The sequence below is a fragment of the Biomphalaria glabrata genome, chromosome 8 (assembly GCF_947242115.1).
Source record: "Biomphalaria glabrata chromosome 8, xgBioGlab47.1, whole genome shotgun sequence".
In the NCBI taxonomy this organism is placed as follows: domain Eukaryota; kingdom Metazoa; phylum Mollusca; class Gastropoda; family Planorbidae; genus Biomphalaria; species Biomphalaria glabrata.
Window position 1 is genome coordinate 27,337,833 of NC_074718.1, and position 19,481 is coordinate 27,357,313.

The 19,481-nt window shown below is 36.9% G+C and overlaps 3 protein-coding genes across 5 annotated transcripts in view; 1 reads left to right on the forward strand and 2 right to left on the reverse strand.

The window, feature by feature from the left end:
• LOC106072781 (multidrug resistance-associated protein 1-like) overlaps positions 1–815 on the forward strand; it is a 55,832-nt gene extending 55,017 nt beyond the window's left edge. For all 3 annotated transcript variants that reach the window (XM_056037916.1, XM_056037915.1, XM_056037917.1), the window contains one exon: positions 36–815. In XM_056037916.1, coding sequence (XP_055893891.1) covers positions 36–150 — 115 coding nt within the window. In that variant the 3' untranslated portion in view covers positions 151–815. The remainder of the gene's footprint in view (positions 1–35) is intronic.
• A 1,114-nt stretch (positions 816–1,929) lies between these two features.
• On the reverse strand, positions 1,930–5,641 carry LOC106072778 (zinc metalloproteinase nas-13-like). The gene is made up of 2 exons (XM_056037918.1): positions 5,227–5,641; positions 1,930–4,570 (listed from the first exon to the last, which is right to left on the reverse strand). Exons 1-2 carry the CDS (start codon positions 5,275–5,277, stop codon positions 3,272–3,274), a joined length of 1,350 nt encoding a protein of 449 aa, XP_055893893.1. The 5' UTR covers positions 5,278–5,641; the 3' UTR covers positions 1,930–3,271.
• An 8,642-nt stretch (positions 5,642–14,283) lies between these two features.
• Positions 14,284–19,155, reverse strand: LOC129927823 (uncharacterized). The gene has a single exon (XM_056039343.1). The coding sequence runs from the start codon at positions 19,153–19,155 to the stop codon at positions 14,284–14,286; it is 4,872 nt and encodes a 1,623-aa protein (XP_055895318.1).
• Positions 19,156–19,481: the final 326 nt, after the last annotated feature.

Consider the following 19,481-nt stretch of genomic DNA (forward strand, 5'->3'; position numbering starts at 1 on the left):
GTCTTTTTTATATCTAATTATTTTTGGTTTCCCAGAATAATGGTCCTTGAAAATGGAAGATTACTTGAATTTGATACTGTGGAAAGCTTAAAGGATAATCCAAACTCAATTTTTTACCGCATGGTCAAAGAAGCAGGTCTGGTATTCTAGCTCTAGGGCTTACAACTGATAGATTTATCTTTTGTTTCTTCTGCATACTATATAGTATTATCTATTTCATTGTTTAGTTTAAACACAAATAAAACAAAAAACTGAGTAAGCCCTTGTAAATAATTGAATTGCTGCACTGACAGCAAAGAGTAGACTTTGAATATCACATTTCATTTTATATTGGCTGTGAAACTGTAAAGCCAAATTTGTTGTTTTTTTTACAAATTGAAATGAATGTCAATACAAAACTAAGTTGTTTCCAAGATATTGTTTTAATTGTGTATCCCATTATGTTCAGTATTTCATGTAAGAGACAGTGGAAAGGCTTCACGTCCTACAGGTTTCACATTGCTAGAATTCAATGGCAGCTTTGGACACTTTCTGTTGGTGCTTCTTATTTGTTCTTGTAGAATGAAACTCAACATTCTTTTTGTTGTATGAAAACTCACTAAATAAATTGTAGTCATTATTGTTGTGTAGTCAAATAGTGGCTAGAAAGCATTTGTTCTATTTGTGTGTTTGTGTCATCTCTTACATTCTAAATGTATGCTAAATGTGATGGGAAGTCTGAGTGAGCTAATTTAACAAATGTTGGCATGAAAGGCTTGTGGGACTTGTTTCAACTTTTCAAAACTTATTAAAACTTGTGGTTCATTAGAACTTGAGTTGTGTTTGCTTTGTTGTATACAGTTGGTTGTAGGTAAACATGTTGTGGAGCAGGGCCGGTCCTACAGATTGCGGTGCCCTATGCGAAACGGATTGTGCAGGGCCCATTCTGGGTTGTGATAAGGATAATAAGTGCAAATTAAGATTTTGTATTAGAAAATAAATTCGTATTTGCATTTTATTCATACTTTACTAAGTACAGAATCAGTGTCAAATTAACTTTACGAGCCATCTACAGTAGATAGTAGTTTTCCAACAAAAAGCCAATAAACATTCAGATCTGCCTTTTAGATTTAATATCGACTAGCGAAATAGCGCTTTTTTTAAGAGGTCGAGATAGATCTATATCTATATTTGTATGCCATTGACTAATTAAGTAAATTAAGCATTTGAACTTCTTTTATTTATTTATTTTTTGGCTAAAATTCGCCTTATTATTAGATTTTATTAAATGAAAGGTGACAAAGTCGTTTTTTTTTTAATCGCGAGTAGGAATGACAACCCAAATGACAATTTTGTCTATTTTAAAGGAGATTTGCATCCGTTTTTATAAATATTTTTAATAATTTCAGGAGATTTTCATGACTTTTTCGTAGATTTTGCAATTTTAGAATTGCAGGAACCTTTTAATAATAAGTTAAAATGGTTTAATTTAATAATTTACACCTAGAATTTGCGCGGGGCCTATGAAAGTGCGGGGCCCACTGCAGCCGCATAGGTTGCAGTGGCCTAAGACTGGCCCTGTTGTGGAGTGGGTTGATACAGTTGTGGACTGGTAGGACAGAGTTCTATTCATTAACAGAAGTCAGATAAATAAAAATTAGAAAGTTAATCACTGGACATGTTAGTACAGATGGTCATAGTAATGAAGAATATTATGTACAGTTGGTTTCTATCATTGTCATCCAGACGTCATAGAAGATTAAACAAATCTAGCCACAATTATTTCAAGACAGCTGCGCAGACGTGAGCATTGTTCTGTATGTTGGAGCAGACGTGAGCATTGTTCTGTATGTGTTACAAATAATGAGTCTGTTGTTGTTACCCATAATCTGTAAATTATGTATTAAATATATCTCTGACTGATTGACGCCTAGTCAAAAGAGCACAAAATTTAAAAATGTAAAAAAAAGTTTACTAAAAATTAAGAAAATGTGTTTTCTGGTATGATAAATATATTCATACAAAATAATAAATATCAACATTCACATAAATGTCTCACCAGTCTATCGTATCAACTGTTCAAAGCTCTTGTTCAATATTGACACATTAGGGGAAAAAATGGTTCTTTAACTAAACAAAATTGCACTATCAATAAAAAAAAGTGGAGATACAATGTATCAAGTGTCCACACAATGAGACATACACTAGGTCTAGTTGCTTATATACATTCAAGGTACATAGTGACCAAAACAGTTTCAAAAGAATTAAATTGTGTGTGCTACAAAGTGTAAAGCTTGCCGGTCATTCACACCGGTACATTGTTACAAGCCCATACTATCTTTTACAGGATGATGATACATATTAACAAAATGTGGATATTAATTACAAATCTGTACATTAATGCATACTTACAAATGAAATTGCATGGTATTGGAAGACAGTAACTGTTGCACCTACAAACATATAACACTTTTTAATATATATTTTTATTGCATTCATATGACAATTACAACACTATAATATATATATAAATACACATACAACCATTCATTATGGAGTCCTCCATCCTATAAGTACACAAGACGTCATCATGTGTAATGTTTCGTGTATGAAGAATAATACTGACAAGTTATTACATATAATGTTCAGATTTAAATGGTTCACTTTGTGAACACTAAAAGTAGCTGGAACCTTTTTTAAGAACAATAATGAGGATGGTGAACTTGGATTCTCAATCAATCTAATACTTCTTCGAGATACACTCATGAAAGATAAATTGACGGACATAACAAAATCATTAGTGGCCCGCTAAAAGTGTAGTTATATTGTAAAGTTGCTATAATTGGTTTGTGTTGCTTCCCTTTAAGTATTACACGCCTCAAGGTCCGACCCACATTAACAACATGCAGAATATCAGCAAGATTATGTATTGCACTGAAATGATTGATCTCTTATCTTACACCTATATAAAAGTATAAGCGCTACAACACAAATGTGTCCCATGGTAGACTAGTGTGTATGCCTATTTGAAAGAGGCAGCCCTGTCAACTCTATGGCACAGATTATGTGACGGCTTTAAACTGTGATTTTTAAGAACACTTACAATGTTCATGTTGTTGGCTACGGATATTCTTAATAGCTCCTACAACAAAAAAAAAACAACTTCAAAATGTAAGTTTGTTTTTATTTTAGCTCTAGCATTGTGCCGTATAAAATGGTTGCTTTGTTATATGATTTGATGCTTGGAAATGTTTGTACAAATTGAGTATTAAAATTATGATGTATTTTTGGTCTATATAAATCGTAATATCAAAAATGTAAATATAAAATAACTAGAGTAGCTGTTGATCAAATTAGCACTGGAGCGACTGGGACCCATCATCTCGAGTTGGACAGTACATGGATCAGAGATTTCCTTGCAGTAGCCACACGACGCTGGACAGAGCGATTTCATGAGTTCCACTAGACCATCTTCCTTGCACATTCCCGCAGCTGCAATGATCCTGCATCCCTTCTCATGGTCCATGCACAGGCCGCCCCCCTTTCCGCAGAACTCGCACGTCTTCGCGCAGACATCCATCATCAACTCAATCTGGGACATGCACTTGTCTTCCGACTTCAGCTTGGCACAGTCCTTCCTTATGTCCAGACACTTCTTCTCTAGCGGCGCCTTCGTCGGTGAAATAGGTAACGGTTGGGGCATCTCGTTGTCAATGTCTGCGCATGGAATGAGTGGGTCGGTTATGTTTCCAGAGTCGCACCAGCACGTACATTTAGGTTTTGTTTTAAAGCTTTTGGACAGAACAAATCCGTTGTAAGGGCATTTTGGGGACAGGCAGCCCATGCTGCATTTATACATCAGGTTAGCAAGTTTGATGTCTTTGAAGGAAAACCCTTCACGCTGGCCTATCTTGTTCTGGTAATTTGGGTCTAATGTTGTAATCGACCCCGGAAGGATGGTGGCTCCGTAATGCATAACGCTCTGATAATCGTAAGATACATTGTATGTGTTGACCTCGTTAGAAGTGTACAACTTGTATTGCTCGTGGTACCTAGCTGGGATGGCGTTCCAGTTAATCTGTATGTACCGGTCCCGATCGGGCCTCATGTGCTCATGGTACCATCCGATGGCGTGGCCGATCTCGTGGGCGACAATCCACTTTGTGCGGCACCCCCTGGCCAGACTTATCGGCTGAGGCGTATTCTGCATCCCCAACTGAGAGTAGCACCCTGCTCCGTCTTTGAACTGAATGCGGTTGGGTTTCCTTGAATTGTTTTTAAACACCAAGCATGTGTATTTCTCCCACTCTTGTATCGCCTGCTGAATGACTTCCTCGTCTAGTTGGCTCAATGAACTCGTCACTTCGTAATTCACTTCACAGTCCCTCCACAGGCTTGCTATTTGGTTGACAGCCTTGCGTTTACTGCGTCGTTTTCCACTATACAACTTTTTATATTGCTCTAAAGTCAGCAGAAGATCGTATTCGGTCATGACCTTCACGTCACCTTCAGGCATCACGTGATAAAAATCAAACATCTGGGGGTCAGTGGCCGCGTCGTATATTAACTTTTCTATAGTCATACTGTCCATCTGGAAGAAAAAGAAAAGTTATTGCATTTGTTTTCTAATCTATATTCTAAACTCTCTCTCTCTCTCTCTCTCTCTCTCTCTCTCTCTCTCTCTCTCTCTCGGACGACTAAACGTTGAAAGTACTTCAACCAGTGTTGCTGCTTTCACAAAATGTATTGGAGGGAGGAGTCAGTAACCCCCCCCCCCCTTTTAAGGAATTCACACAAGAATTTCCGCCTTTTAACCAAACTTTCACCATTTGTTTTAACAGCAGATGTTTTCGAATGATGAGCAGACGACATACGTTTTTTTTTTACGTTTTTCTAACTATTACGTGACTAGATCTTATTTTATATAATACAGATGTTACTTCAAAAAAGATGTTTACGTCCTACGCGTCATGCGACATGAAAAGGGAGGCGCTGAGTGGTAAAGTGCTTGACTTCCGAACTGAGGGTCCCGGGTTCAAATCCTGGTGAAGACTGGGATTTTTAATTTCGGGATCTTTAGGCACTTCTGAGGGCGCTTCTGAGTCCACCCATCTCTAACCTAACATTAGTTGAGGAAAAGTAAAGGTAGTTGGTCGTTGTGCTGGTCACATGATACATGACAGAGAGAGAGAGAGAGTAACTTAAAAGGAATAAACTATTTTTTTTTAAAAAGTATAATCTACTTACGGGTGCACACAAATAGCACACTGAAATAAGTGTCAGTAGTTTGTTGAACATCTTCTATAACACACACACACACAAGCAACTTGCCAAAGTTTTCTAGATGTAATAGTTAGAGCCTCTCCGAGCTTTCACCGGCTCTGTGAACACATGATCGTGTCAGATAGCGATTTTCACCAATCCCTCTCAGCCCTCACGTCCTATCTTCCAAGCACAGCCTGACTTCACTCAACTTTTAATTGTCAGCCACACGATTGGTGTGCTCCTGCATTTATATCTACCATCATCTTGAAAGCACTTCTTGACTTACATCCGTTGGTTAGTCATTTCTGTCAACTGCGTTTGTATGTATATCTCTAATGATTCCCCAGAGTCCGACCTTTTAAGTCTAGGACTCTTAACATAGACAATGGTAGTATGTAGACATGTTTAAATATATTTCCTGATAGTAGTATCTCTTATAAACACGATGTTTTTATTTATTTCTATATTTGGTAACAGGATTTTTTGTTCTGTCCTCGACACACGTGACCAAAGTCAGCCGAAAAGAGGAAAGCGAAATACAAGTTTGTTTGTTTTTTTTTGTGTGTTTTTTTCCTATTAAAAAAATTCATTTAAAAATATTAAAATGTTCTCTGTATATGATGAAACTGAAGATTATAGGCTACCATTTTACTACACAGGCATACTATATAAAACTTTGAATTCGTTATAAAAATACACTAAATAGTGTATCTGTATAAAAGAAAAATTGTAGACCTTTAAATATTTATTTAAAAAACAAGCAAAATATTTAAAAATGTTTAAAAAAAAAAAAAAAAAAAAAAAAAAAGACAATCCAAGGAGAAGAACCACAAAATCAATGCCATATTTCTTAATACTAGAAAGATAACTTCTTTTACTATATAAAACAAAAATAATTAGTTATTATTAATTAATAATTTTTTTATTTATGTATTTTCATCGACTGTGAGTAATTTGTTCAAAATTTCAACTTTCTGCTTTTAGTGTTTTAATGTAAAGCTTTTTTTTTTTTTTTTACGTTTTTTTTAAATGTATTTTAGTCTTTTTAATTATTTTTTTAAATTTTAGCTTTTTTTTTTTTTTTAATTTATTTTAATTTTTTCTTTTTGCCTTTTTTTTTTTTTTTTAGAAAACCATAGCATTGATGCCAATCATTTAGCGTTTTCAACATAGAAATCCTTGGGCCTAGGCCTCACGTCATATTGTTACCTCTTTTTAGGTGCTTCCTTCGCACCCCACCCCCTTTTTTTTTTCCTTTATTTTTCTTTGTGGGGAGGGGGTTTCATTTTTCTTTATCGGGTGTCATGTTTTTTTTAATGAATTAATTTATTTTTATTTTTAAGTTGTTATTTCTTATTTAAAATTATTAATACAACATTTCATATTAATAATGAACAAAAAAAAAGAATAATTAAATCAGCAAATTCAAGAAATATATTATAACAGAAATCTCAGATTTTTTCCCTCAAATCAGTTTTTTAATTAAAAGGGTACCGATGCTAATAACTACCACAGGCATAGGTAATAATAAAAATAATTTAATATTGAATATCCAAGTAATGAAAATACAAACATTAATACATTTTTACATTGTAATAATTTCATGTCTCTCTTACTTTTGGAAGGTCTTCACTTTCAGGCTAGTATTCCTTTTTTTTTTTTGGTGCATTACAACTTAAAGGTTTTAATTGTTGTTTATTGGATGTAATAACTACTCTTGCATTTTTTAGACTATTCCGTATGTAAGGTGGTTGGGTGTGAGTTGGTGTGTGTGTGTGTGTGCGTGTGAGTGAGTAATATTTTGTAAAAAAGGGGGGGGGGGAATCATCTGTGAAAATCGTCATTAAGACAATGTTTATTAGCAAATCCTATACAAATTTTTCTTTATATATAAAGTTTTTGAACAAAAATCTTTACATCAACATACAGTTTTAGTTGGGGGGGGGGGGGAGGTGCGGTGGCCCCTCCGAACCTGGGGTCCTAGGTTCGAATCTCAATCAATTCTAAAATTCGACTGTTGCTATTAGTTTTGTGTGGAATGTCTGTCCGTGCGTACCGGTTAGATCTCGTAAAATAGAAAAGATAGTGAAAATCCGACATGATAATATTTCAAAGTTCTGATACAACGGCTACTTTTTTCTTTTCTGAAACCGAAGAATCAAATTTTTTAAATCCCTTTTGCAAGCAGTTTTTTTCATAAAAATACACCACTTTTACAACTTAGTAAGGGAGATAGGTATTTACATGGGCGTAGCCAGGATTTTTTTTTTCGGGGGGGGGGGGTGGTTGGGGGTTTTATCCCCCCGCCCCCCCCCCCCCCGCGAAAAAAATGTATAGTATGTATGTGTGTGTGTGTGTGTGTACATGATCTTTATTACATTCTGACCCTTCATTCTTTTGGAAGACGTTTATTATGCCCTAGAATGTTTCTTCCTGGAGTTAGTGGAAAAATTGTAGATTCCCCGCCATTGCAAGCAATGGGGTCTGGGGGAGCGCTTGGAGCTCCCCAGCGCGGGGCGAAGTCCCGCCGCCAAGCACTATTTCTGGTATTGAAAGGCAACAAAATAAATATTCTAAGGTATCTACAGTAAATTTTCCTGCTATTAAAAAGTTTCATTTGAAAAACCTAAAATGCTAAAATGCCTAGTTGTACTAGGATGTCATAGCAATCCTTAGTATGCGTAATTCATTTTGTCGGAAAACATGTCCCGCAAACCTCATGCGACGCTCTGTCACAACCTTACTAAGGTGTCGACTCCCTATTCGGCATAGGCTTTCCTTGATTTAGACCCGATCTCTATAACTGACTCCTAAAATCTGTCTTAGCCATCTTTGTTGAGCCACAATTAGTGTTTTTCTATTTCGACAGATGATTATTTTCTCTGCAGTTTATTAATGGAGCCCCGCCACTGGTAGAAATGTGTATCCTCTCTTGAATACGCTCTTGGAATTAAGTGACTGTAGTTTGCTTTAGATTTTATATCGAAAAGGGAAGTTTTATCGTCAAAATCATCTGTTGTGGATTTTAAACTATAAAAATCTCTGGAGTTTTTGTTTTTTTTTAAATTCAAAACCCCATTTAGCTACGGTCATAGAAATTGGTAACTGTAGTTTGCTTTACAATAATATTGAAGATAGAGGTTTTCCACCTCAAAACTCTCTGTAGTGGGATTTTAAACTCAAAAACCATCGGGAGGGGTTTTAAACTTTTAAGAAAAGTCATCTGTAGGAGAGGGGTTTAAACTCAAAACCCCCAATTGGCTTGTCTACGCTCAAATAATTTTAGTGTGTAATTTGCTTTTTTTATTATTAAAGAGGTATTTTTTTTAGCATCAAACCTTTTGGCAACTCTCATAGCATTTTGAGTGCGTAAATTGCTTTTTTTATATATTGAAGAGTTATTTTTTTTAGCTTCAAACTCCACTGGAGGGAGTTTAAACTCAAAACCCCTTCGACTACACTCATACAATTATGAGTGTATAATTTGCTTTTTTTTTTAATATTAAAGAGGTATTTTTTACTTTCAAACCCCGCTGAAAGGGGTTTAAACCCTCGTAACATTTTAAGTGCATAATTTACTTTTTTGTTCATATTGAAGAAGCATATTTAGCTTCAAACCCCGCTGAATGGGGGTTTAAACTCAAAACCCATTTACCTACGCTCATAACATTTTGAGTGCGTAATTTGCTTTTTTTTATATTGAAGAGGTATTTTTTAGCTTCAAACCCTACTGAAGAGGGGGGGGGATGTTAAACTCAAAACCCCTTGGCTGCGCTGGGGGCAAGTGATGATGTAGTATTAAAATGTCACCCAAAATAAACAAAATCAAAGCAAAAAATCAATTACTAAATTCCGACCCCCCCCCCTGGCTACGCCCATGGGTATTTACCATATTTTTAGCACATTTATGCAAACGGTCATATATTTTTGTCAAAAATTTTTTTTTTACATTTGTATTGGTAAGTTAAGTAAGTTTTGTTATACTTACAACTACATTTACACAAAAATGTTTACTTTTTTTTTTAGGGAAAAAATCTATTTAGTATGCATATAAGTTGGACAAAATTTAAAAAACAAAAACAATTAATAAGTAGTTTTTTATATTAACTTCAGGGTTGCTCTATAGGAGATTTGAAATGTTTTTTTCTTGAGGAATAAAAGAATGTCTCTTTACAAAACAATTAGGCCAGGTTCACATCTAACTTTACATTCACTTTCACCTATCCTTTGGTCTGTGAACCGCTGGGGCACAACACAAGATCCGCCAACCTTCTTTCTCCATTCTTTTCTGTCATTTGTCTTTGATATAATTTCATTCTGATGTTCTTTCTAGAAATATTGAAACCTGCCTTTTTACCTAACTGGGTGGACCACTTCGGGGGCCGATTTTGAGTATGTGTCTCCACACAAACTGTCTTTGTAACCTTGTTTTTTTTAATATATTCTATAATAAATTCTATATGAAAACAAATTAAATAATAACGATTAATTGATCAAACAATTTGTTCATTTTTTATCGATTCGTGTGCAAAGTTTCAACTGGATTCGAGAATGGGAAGTAGGAGAAATAGAGTGATCCAGACAGACAGACAGACAGAGCGAGTTGATATTAGCTTTGAAAAAAAAGGGTTTCTTACTGAAGACCAAACGTAGCTTTTGAGCCTATTTTTATTTTAGCACGTTACAGATTAGGATAAAATCGGATTTGTAACTCTTCTAGAAAACAGAATTCATTAGTTTCAATGGGGTTATTGAGATGATCTAATACAAAAGCTCTCTCGATTCTATTGGAAACGCTCATTACTGACGTAGAACAGTAAATAGCTTTTTGTTTTATTCGGTGTACAGAAAATAAGTAACATGGATTAGCTCAGTCATTTAGAAGATAAGCGATCAATTCAAATTTGTGCTGGTTTTAGCACTGTAGAATCAAATTTGTCAACTCGTTCGATTGTAGCGCAAACAATTTTTTTTTATTTAGTTGGGGGATATTTTAATGAAGTCTTCTTCACATTGTTTACAACTGTCAGGGGGAGGTATGGCGAGAGTTAATATGTTACTTTGTGGATATTTTGGTATGATAGTTATATTCCATTGTTTAAGTACTCCCAGATTATGAATGTGAATAGTGTTGCACGTGTTATGAACTGAATGGTTTAGTCTTCGTTGAATGTGCGAGAGAGTGTGTTAGTCAGTGAGGTCTTGTTCCCGGTCCAGGAAGGTTGGACGGTTGCTTCCTGGACTGGTGTATGAATATTTCCTGAGAGTTGATGTCATTGTGTGCTGTATTGGATATTTAAAGTATTATTAGTATTTATGGGTAGCTGGAGTTTGAGTTGAGTTTATCTAGTAATAATTGTTCTTATTTGTGTAAACCCTAACGAGCCAAGCAAGAAAAGAACCTGACAACAACCAGGGGCCTACCTAGGAATTTGCCATCATTTGAGGTCCAGGGAGGCTTGACCTTTTTGGGGGCCTCTGCATTTTACGAAATACTTAATATTTAATGTAAAAAATACTCATTTGCCCCCCCCCCCTCAAATGGGGGCCCGGGGGATTTTCAAATTCTCTCCCCTCCCCCCCCTACCCTAGCTACGCCACTGTTTACAACGAATTTTTTTTTAACTCCTTAATAATTATTTTTCTGAGCCATTTTATGTTACAGAAGTGCCAGCACGTTTTGTAATCTGTAGTCAATATTTTTGTTTGACTCTCTGACGGCGCAAGAACTCGCCCACAAGAAAGGCTAAAAATAGATAATTGAGCAGAAACATGTCCGGGTTGATGCGTGAATGTTGATATGAATTCCGGGTAAATTCTCATAAGTATAAATAGAACAATTAAATGACCCCGAATAGGTCAAAAGTCCTAAGGTCAAATGTTAAAGTGTAAATTATTTTCTAAAAGATTCATAGTCACTGGTTGTTCTGTTTCATTCATTACACAATTCTATATAGCACTTCAATCTACTTCAACTCAAGCCGTTCAAGTTGATGTGTAGAAGATTCAGAAAATAATTGGTAGATTAGTAGGGACCCAAAAATGTTTATTAAACGGTCACTGTTGATATAGTTACATTATAGTACATAAAAGTGAGGTCGTTTAACATAATTAATTAAGTAGTGATTACTGACTTGACGAAAATAGTGAATTTTTCATTTTTTTAGCGGCCCCCGAAAGGGGAAAAGATGCTATTAGATTTGTGTGGAATGTACATCCGTTCCGTTTAGATCTCGTAAACTAGAAAAGGTAGTAAAAATCAGACATCATAATATTTTAGACCAGTGATGCCCAAACTACGTATTTCCATCCGGCCCGACTAATCCTTGGCACAAAGTGAAGAAAATTTTTAAAAAGGTTAAAAAATGTATTTTTCCTACGTTAGGACTCTCACTTTTTCTTGGATGGATTTCATTCTAATCTACGGCATTCTAAAGTCAAATTATTATTATTATTTTTAAATGAACACGAGGTTTATTTTTTGGTGACAAGTGTTGACAGTTGCTGCTGTCTTGAGCTAGTCGTGTGTTGTGTGTAACACAGGGGCATCATTTCTGAATCATTTTTTGTTAAAGTTCTTTTGATATCAAAGAGAATGCTAGTACCATTTAAATATTTGAGCGTTAATGAAATGAGAGAGCCATAGGAACGAAAACTAGAATATGAAAGTAGAAACTTCCGGAAAAAAGTGAAGACATCTTTGCTTTTGTGGAACATATGCCAACAAGATTTGTACAGAAATGTGGCTGTTTTTAAAACTTATAACAAAAAGTCATTTGCAAATCAAAACATTAAGAAATATGGCGGCATTGTTGGTTTTAACCGCCAAGACAAAGATCGCTAAGCTACGCCTAGTTGAATGAGTAAAGCGACTGACGAGACAAAAGAGACAAGAGATGAGTGAAATGAGACCACGACAAGGGCAAGTTACAGAGCTGCTCAAAGTATGAGAAATGATGCGTAAAAAGTGCTTTCTAACAGTGGTGAAAGAATTAGTCCTGGGTAAAAAAGTGCTGTCTAGCAGTGGTGAAAGAATTAGTCCTGGGTAAAAAAGTGCTTTCTAGCAGTGGTGAAAGAATTAGTCCTGGGTAAAAAAGTGCTTTCTAGCAGTGGTGAAAGAATTAGTCGTGGGTAAAAAAGTGCTTTCTAGCAGTGGTGAAAGAATTAGTCCTGGGTAAAAAAGTGTTTTCTAGCAGTGCTGAAAGAATTAGTCCTGGGTAAAAAAGTGCTTTCTAGCAGTGCTGAAAGAATTAGTCCTGGGTAAAAAAAAGTGCTTTCTAGCAGTGGCGAAAGAATTAGTCCTGGGTAAAAAAGTGCTTTCTAGCAGTGGCGAAAGAATTAGTCCTGGGTAAAAAAGTGCTTTCTAGCAGTGGCGAAAGAATTAGTCCTGGGTAAAAAAGTGCTTTCTAGCAGTGGCGAAAGAATTAGTCCTGGGTAAAAAAAAGTGCTTTCTAGCAGTGGTGAAAGAATTAGTCCTGGGTAAAAAAAAAGTGCTTTCTAGCAGTGGCGAAAGAATTAGTCCTGGGTAAAAAAGTGCTTTCTAGCAGTGGCGAAAGAATTAGTCCTGGGTAAAAAAGTGCTTTCTAGCAGTGGTGAAAGAATTAGTCCTGGGTAAAAAAAAAGTGCTTTCTAGCAGTGGCGAAAGAATTAGTCCTGGGTAAAAAAGTGCTTTCTAGCAGTGGCGAAAGAATTAGTCCTGGGTAAAAAAGTGCTTTCTAGCAGTGGTGAAAGAATTAGTCCTGGGATCTTACGTAATCGCCCTACGTGTGTAAGTTGGCTTAGTAGTGCTTCAGGTTTTTAATAAAACTATTTAAAATGGAATTATTCTCAATTTTTTTTTTTAAAGTATTCGATGATGAGGCCCGCGACACGAGTGTCGGAAATGAAAATGGCCCGCCGAGCGAATAAGGTTGGGCATCACTGTTTTAGACCTGTGACCTAAAATTAGGATAGGTCATAAGACCAGTGACCTGTACTGTACTGGCAAGTTAGTCCAGTGGTACTTTGTGGTCCCAATTATATTATCTAGGCTAATAACTATAGCCTCTAGATGTATAATACTACCGAGACAAACAAATAATAATTCTGAGATTTCAGTTGCAACAAAAAAAAAGGAGTTTATTTACAAACAAAAGGAAAAGATCATGAAAAATATAAATGGCAATAAAAGCTCACCAAAAGAAAATGACATAATGAAACTAAGCAAAGTAGCAAGACAGTTTCCGGTCAATATAATGAAGGACCACCATCGTAGAGGCACAATAATGTCTTATGCCGAAAAACCAAAAAGATGGTTTACAATAATATCATACATACATTAACAATGAAATGACGTCATTCATGAGACATTTTATGTCAAAAACCACAGCGAGGGTTTACATTAGTTTACAATAATATCATACATACATCAACAATGAAATGACGTCATTCATGAGATACACTACTGTCTCGTATCTAAACAAAATATGTCTTTCAAAAAAAAAACATACAGAAGAGGATAAGAGACTAAGTAGACCTATACCATTTACATAAATCAATTTAGTACTAACAAATTGATAAAATCTACTTAGCTCATTATCGAAATACTCTTCCCACAACAGTGGCACACTCCTCTTGAGTAACACAACAATTGTACAACACAAGTATGACTTAAATAGTATATAGATTTAATTCAAAATACACTGGTCAGTTGAAAGGCTCAAGAGAGAGTGGCACTCGTAAACAATTGACAGGGACATAAATCAGGTACTAAAGGGGGCTAACTCTAATAAAAAAAATAAAGGTAGCCACCCTTATTGTCCCTCTTGTCACACCTCCCCCCTTAAAAATGCTCTTGTGGGGAAATTATATGATGCACAAGGCATTCAACTTGTTTACAAAGAATACAGTTTTTCAAAACCCAAAAATTACATCAGCTCAATATTATCGTCCTTTGTCTAGACAACACTTCTAATCCAAAGGAGAGGAAAAAGTCTGAGTAACATTATTTACAATACAAAAGTATCAGTAGACTGATTGTCTTCTACTGTATTATGTTATCTACACTCTTGACAGAGCGTCAGCAACTACATTCTCTTTCCCTTTTACATGTACAATATTTAGATCAAACGGTTGGAGAGTCAAACTCCATCTCAGGATCCGTTGATTCTTCCCCCTCATTTGGTTAATGAAAGTTAGGGGGTTATGATCTGTGTATACTGTTACAGGATACAGATTACTATTTATATAGTAGCTGAAATGAAGAACTGTCAAAACAAGACCCAGTGCTTCTTTTTCTACCACGCTATAGTGCATCTGATGCGACTTAAATTTTTGGGAAAAGAATGATATTGGGTGTTCATTGCCAGTTTCATCGGTTTGGGTCAAGACCGCACCCACCCCAGAGTCACATGCATCAACATGCAAAATGAGAGGTTTAGAATGGTCAATTGCTTTTAAAACTGGGGCTGTACTGAGAACACATTTCAGCTCTTCAAAAGCTCTTTGAGCAGAAGTGTTCCACTGAAATTTCCTTTTCCCTTTCAGGAGGTCAGTTAATGGGACAGCTATAACTGAATAATTACAGCAAAGCTTACGATAGTATCCTGTCATACCTAAAAACCTTCTGACTTCCTTTAAAGATTTAGGTACAGGGTACTCTTGAATGGCTTCCACTTTAGCCTGAATAGGTTTAACTTTCCCGTTACCCACAATGTAGCCTAAATATTGTATTTCTGCTCTACAGAAATCACATTTGTTAAGGTTAATAGTAAGATTAGAGTTCGTCAGCTTTTGAAATAAAGTCCTTAGACAAGCCAGATGAGCATAGTGCATCTGATGCGACTTAAATTTTTGGGAAAAGAATGATATTGGGTGTTCATTGCCAGTTTCATCGGTTTGGGTCAAGACCGCACCCACCCCAGAGTCACATGCATCAACATGCAAAATGAGAGGTTTAGAATGGTCAATTGCTTTTAAAACTGGGGCTGTACTGAGAACACATTTCAGCTCTTCAAAAGCTCTTTGAGCAGAAGTGTTCCACTGAAATTTCCTTTTCCCTTTCAGGAGGTCAGTTAATGGGACAGCTATAACTGAATAATTACAGCAAAGCTTACGATAGTATCCTGTCATACCTAAAAACCTTCTGACTTCCTTTAAAGATTTAGGTACAGGGTACTCTTGAATGGCTTCCACTTTAGCCTGAATAGGTTTAACTTTCCCGTTACCCACAATGTAGCCTAAATATTGTATTTCTGCTCTACAGAAATCACATTTGTTAAGGTTAATAGTAAGATTAGAGTTCGTCAGCTTTTGAAATAAAGTCCTTAGACAAGCCAGATGAGCATCAAAGTCATCATGGTATATGACTAAATCATCAAGATAGGCTGAACAGTTTGGGATGTCGGCAATAACTTTGTTCATCAACCTCTGGAAAGTAGCTGGAGCGTTTTTCATACCAAAAGGCATAACTTTGTACTGATATAGGCCATCTGAAGTGCAAAAGGCAGAAACTTGTTTCGCCTCCTCCGATAAAGGAACTTGCCAATACCCAGACAAGAGATCGACTTTTGTTACATAGGTGGCCTGTCCAACTCGATCGATTAAGTCATCAATGCGGGGAATTGGAAATGCATCTGCTTTGGTCACTAGATTCACCTTTCTATAGTCAGTACAGAATCTATATGTACCATCAGGTTTAGGTACCAACACGCATGGTGAGCTCCATGGGCTTTCACTTCTTTCTATAATGTTATTTTCCAGCATATAGTTTATCTCAGAAGTTAGGAATTGAGATTGGGCGAGAGGAAGTCTGTAAGGGTGTTGCTTCACAGGAGTTGCATCCCCTACATTAACTTCATGTATCACTAAGTTTGTCTGCTTTGGCACATCAGAAAACAGCTGCGGGTACGCTTCGATTAAATCACTGATTGCTTCCCTTTCTCGTTGACTAAGATGTTCTAATTTTTCTGACAACTTACACAGGGCTTCAGAATTTTTTATCTTAACTGTAGGGATTTCTTTGTCGAGAACGGTATCTGCATATACCTGGTTCTCTTTTCCCATGGGGACTGAACTCTTTATAATAGCTAGTACAGTTGCCTGATCTGAGGATCTTTCGTGAAATTTCTTTAACCTGTTTATGTGATATCGAATTTTTCCTTTTCTTTTACCAGGGACATGTACGGTGTAGTTGACATCACTTTCCTTGCCCACTACCTCGTATGGCCCATCATACATTTTCTGAAGGGCATCACCTTCCGTTGCCGTTTCCAATAATACTTTGTCACCTATTTTAAACTGTCTTTGTTTGGCCTTCTTGTCATAAATAGATTTGGACTTATTTTGGCTTTCTCTAAGATTGCTATAAGCCAAGTCATTAATTCTAAAGAGTTTGTCCCTTAGATCTCTAACATATACCCTCAAGTCTTTCGTTTCCTCCTTAGTTGGTATCCAGTTTTCTTTAATTATATTCAATGGACTTCGTACCGAGTGTCCAAACACAAGTTCAAATGGACTGAACCCTGTCGATTCTTGCTGGGCATCGCGTAGAGCAAACAGTAAGAAGTTAATGTTTTCATCCCAAGTGTTTGTCTCGGTCTCAGCGTACGTTCTCACCATGTTTTTCAGTGTTTGGTGAAAGCGTTCGATGGCACCCTGGCTTTCGGGGTGATATGCCGTTGAAACCGAGTGTTCAATTCCCATCTGGCGAAGTGCCTGTTGGAAGATGTCTGACATAAAATTGCTGCCTTGGTCGGTCTGTATAACCTTTGGCAACCCGAACGTTGTGATGAATTTTGACAATGCTGTCACAATGGTTGTTGCCTTGATGTTTCTCAATGGTACTGCCTCTGGATAGCGCGTAGTCTTGCACATTATGGTAAGAAGGTACTGGTTTCCTCGTTTTGACCTTGGCAATGGACCAACACAGTCCATAAGGATGTGTGAAAATGGTTCTTTTGGTGTTATATTCTCTTGAAGAGGCGCTTTTGGAGGCGATTGATTAGGCTTTCCTGTGATTTGGCAGGCATGACATGATCTGCAGTACTCAGCTATTTCTCTGTTAATGCCTGGCCAGTAGAAATGTTTGTATATGCGTCGCCGTGTTTTGTCAATCCCTAAGTGTCCGGACATAGGGATGTCATGACCAAGCCTTAATATTTCAGACCGGAACACATTAGGTATGACAATTTTAAGGGTCTGTTCGTCAGTGCTGCCATTAAGTGATGATTTTTCTGTCCACTTTCTGACAAGAATGTCATTATGCATGGCATATTGTTGGCCTATTTTTGTATCGCCACCTTGTAGCTTGTGGATGATGTTGGCGATCTCCATGTCATTCATCTGGCTATCACGAAGGTCAGCTATTGATGGTAGGCCGTTTTGAAATGGATTGCAGAAAAAGTCAACTGAAAGTTTGGGTTTATCATCTATCTGGTCAGTATCTTTCTTATCATTTCTTTGTTCTCGGATTAGTTTTTGTTGCCTGGTTTCTACTTGGTGTATCGTTTCTTGTACTACATTTGTATTTTCATGACATCGGTTTAGTTGTTCCATATCCTCTACTTCTACTTGTCTCGGCCACCAGCTATAAGTTTCTTTCCATTTGGTAATTTGAGACTCTGTTGGAAAACCAATGTTAGGAACATTTCCTATCAGCAGTTCAAATGGTCCTTCATCCACCACTATTACTTCCACCATTTCGTTGAAGTATGGGGAGTTGATATGTACTTTGGCCGTCGGATACTCCTTAATGTGGCCACCAAAACCTTGAACTCTGCAACGTTTCCTACAATATTGATTAGGATTCACCAACTTTGCCAACACTACACATTTTGTGGCCCCTGTATCTCTTAGGGCTGCCTGGATGTAATGGCCGTTTACGATTGCAGGGCTGACATATGGTGACAGGTTGTTATCTAGCCCGCCTACATAAGCCACTACTTCCTTTTTCTTATAAATTCTTCTGCCTGTGTCTCTACATTGTTTCGCCACGTGTCCAAATCTACCACATGTATAGCATCTTATACTCTGTCTTGAATCTGTTGTACTAGATTCTGTAAATTTGGATTCCGTTGTGACAAACAATGCACTTGCTTGATCCACAGGAGCTTTTTGCAAACTTTCGCCAGGATGAGCAGCAACGTATCTTTGGCATAGGTACAGGACTTCGTCCACATGTCTGGGCTTTCTTTCTTGGAGGAATGCAAAGAGATTTTCCCCAGCCGACGAAATTATTTTATCTATTATGATGAACTGTTTCAAGTTCTCAAAAGATTCCTCAATGCCTGAGGACTGAAACCATTTCTCGAAAGTAGCTTTCACCTCGCCGACAAATTGTTTCATGTTGCCGTCGTTCGGTGGTTTCAGAGCGTGGAATTTACTTCTATAGTCGTCCTCACTGCATTGGTAAAACTCTAGAAGAGTCTTTTTCAGCAAGGTGTAGTCTCCCACATCCTTGTCATTCAGCACCTGCAGCGCATCTAGTGCTCTTCCACCCACTAGGCTGAGGAGTTCTCTGGCCCATTCTTTCTGGGATTCGCCTTCCAGCCTCATCAGCATTTCAAACCTATGGATGAATGAATCCATTCTGTCTGTCCCTTCAACAAACTTCTGCATTTTTGTGCGCCTTGTATTTCTGATGTTGGGTTCGTCGTTGGCTTCAGCTGTTTTGGACTCCTTTGCAATTCGTGCCTTAGATTCGTGTTCCTCCATCTTGATTTTTGCTGTCACCTGCAGTTCCTCCATTCTTCTTTTGAACTGTGTTTCTTCTTCCTGCATTCTGAACTTTTCTCTTCTCTCCTCTGCTCTTGCGTCCCTTTCTTCGTTTTGCCGGAAAGCTCTGGCAACCCATTCTTCAAGTTCTTCCTTCTGGTAACCTAATTTCCTTCCTGTCTCGTACAAGTCCAGAAGTTCACTTTGTTTTACAGACATTTTCAGGATTTAGAAACCTGAAGAATTAAAATAATACTGGTACAGAAGAAAAACAAATGTAAAAACTACAAAAAAAAAAGAATGAAATCAAATAACTCCAAAATTTGACAGTATACAATCAAAAAAAATTACTCCAATAAAACAACTATGTTTACTGTCCTTGTAATATCTCAGTAGGGTTCTAGGGAAGACACACTGGTCTTTACAAAAACAAAAACTATTTCACCCTGTTCACGAGCCCCCATGTGACCTAAAATTAGGATAGGTCATAAGACCAGTGACCTGTACTGTACTGGCAAGTTAGTCCAGTGGTACTTTGTGGTCCC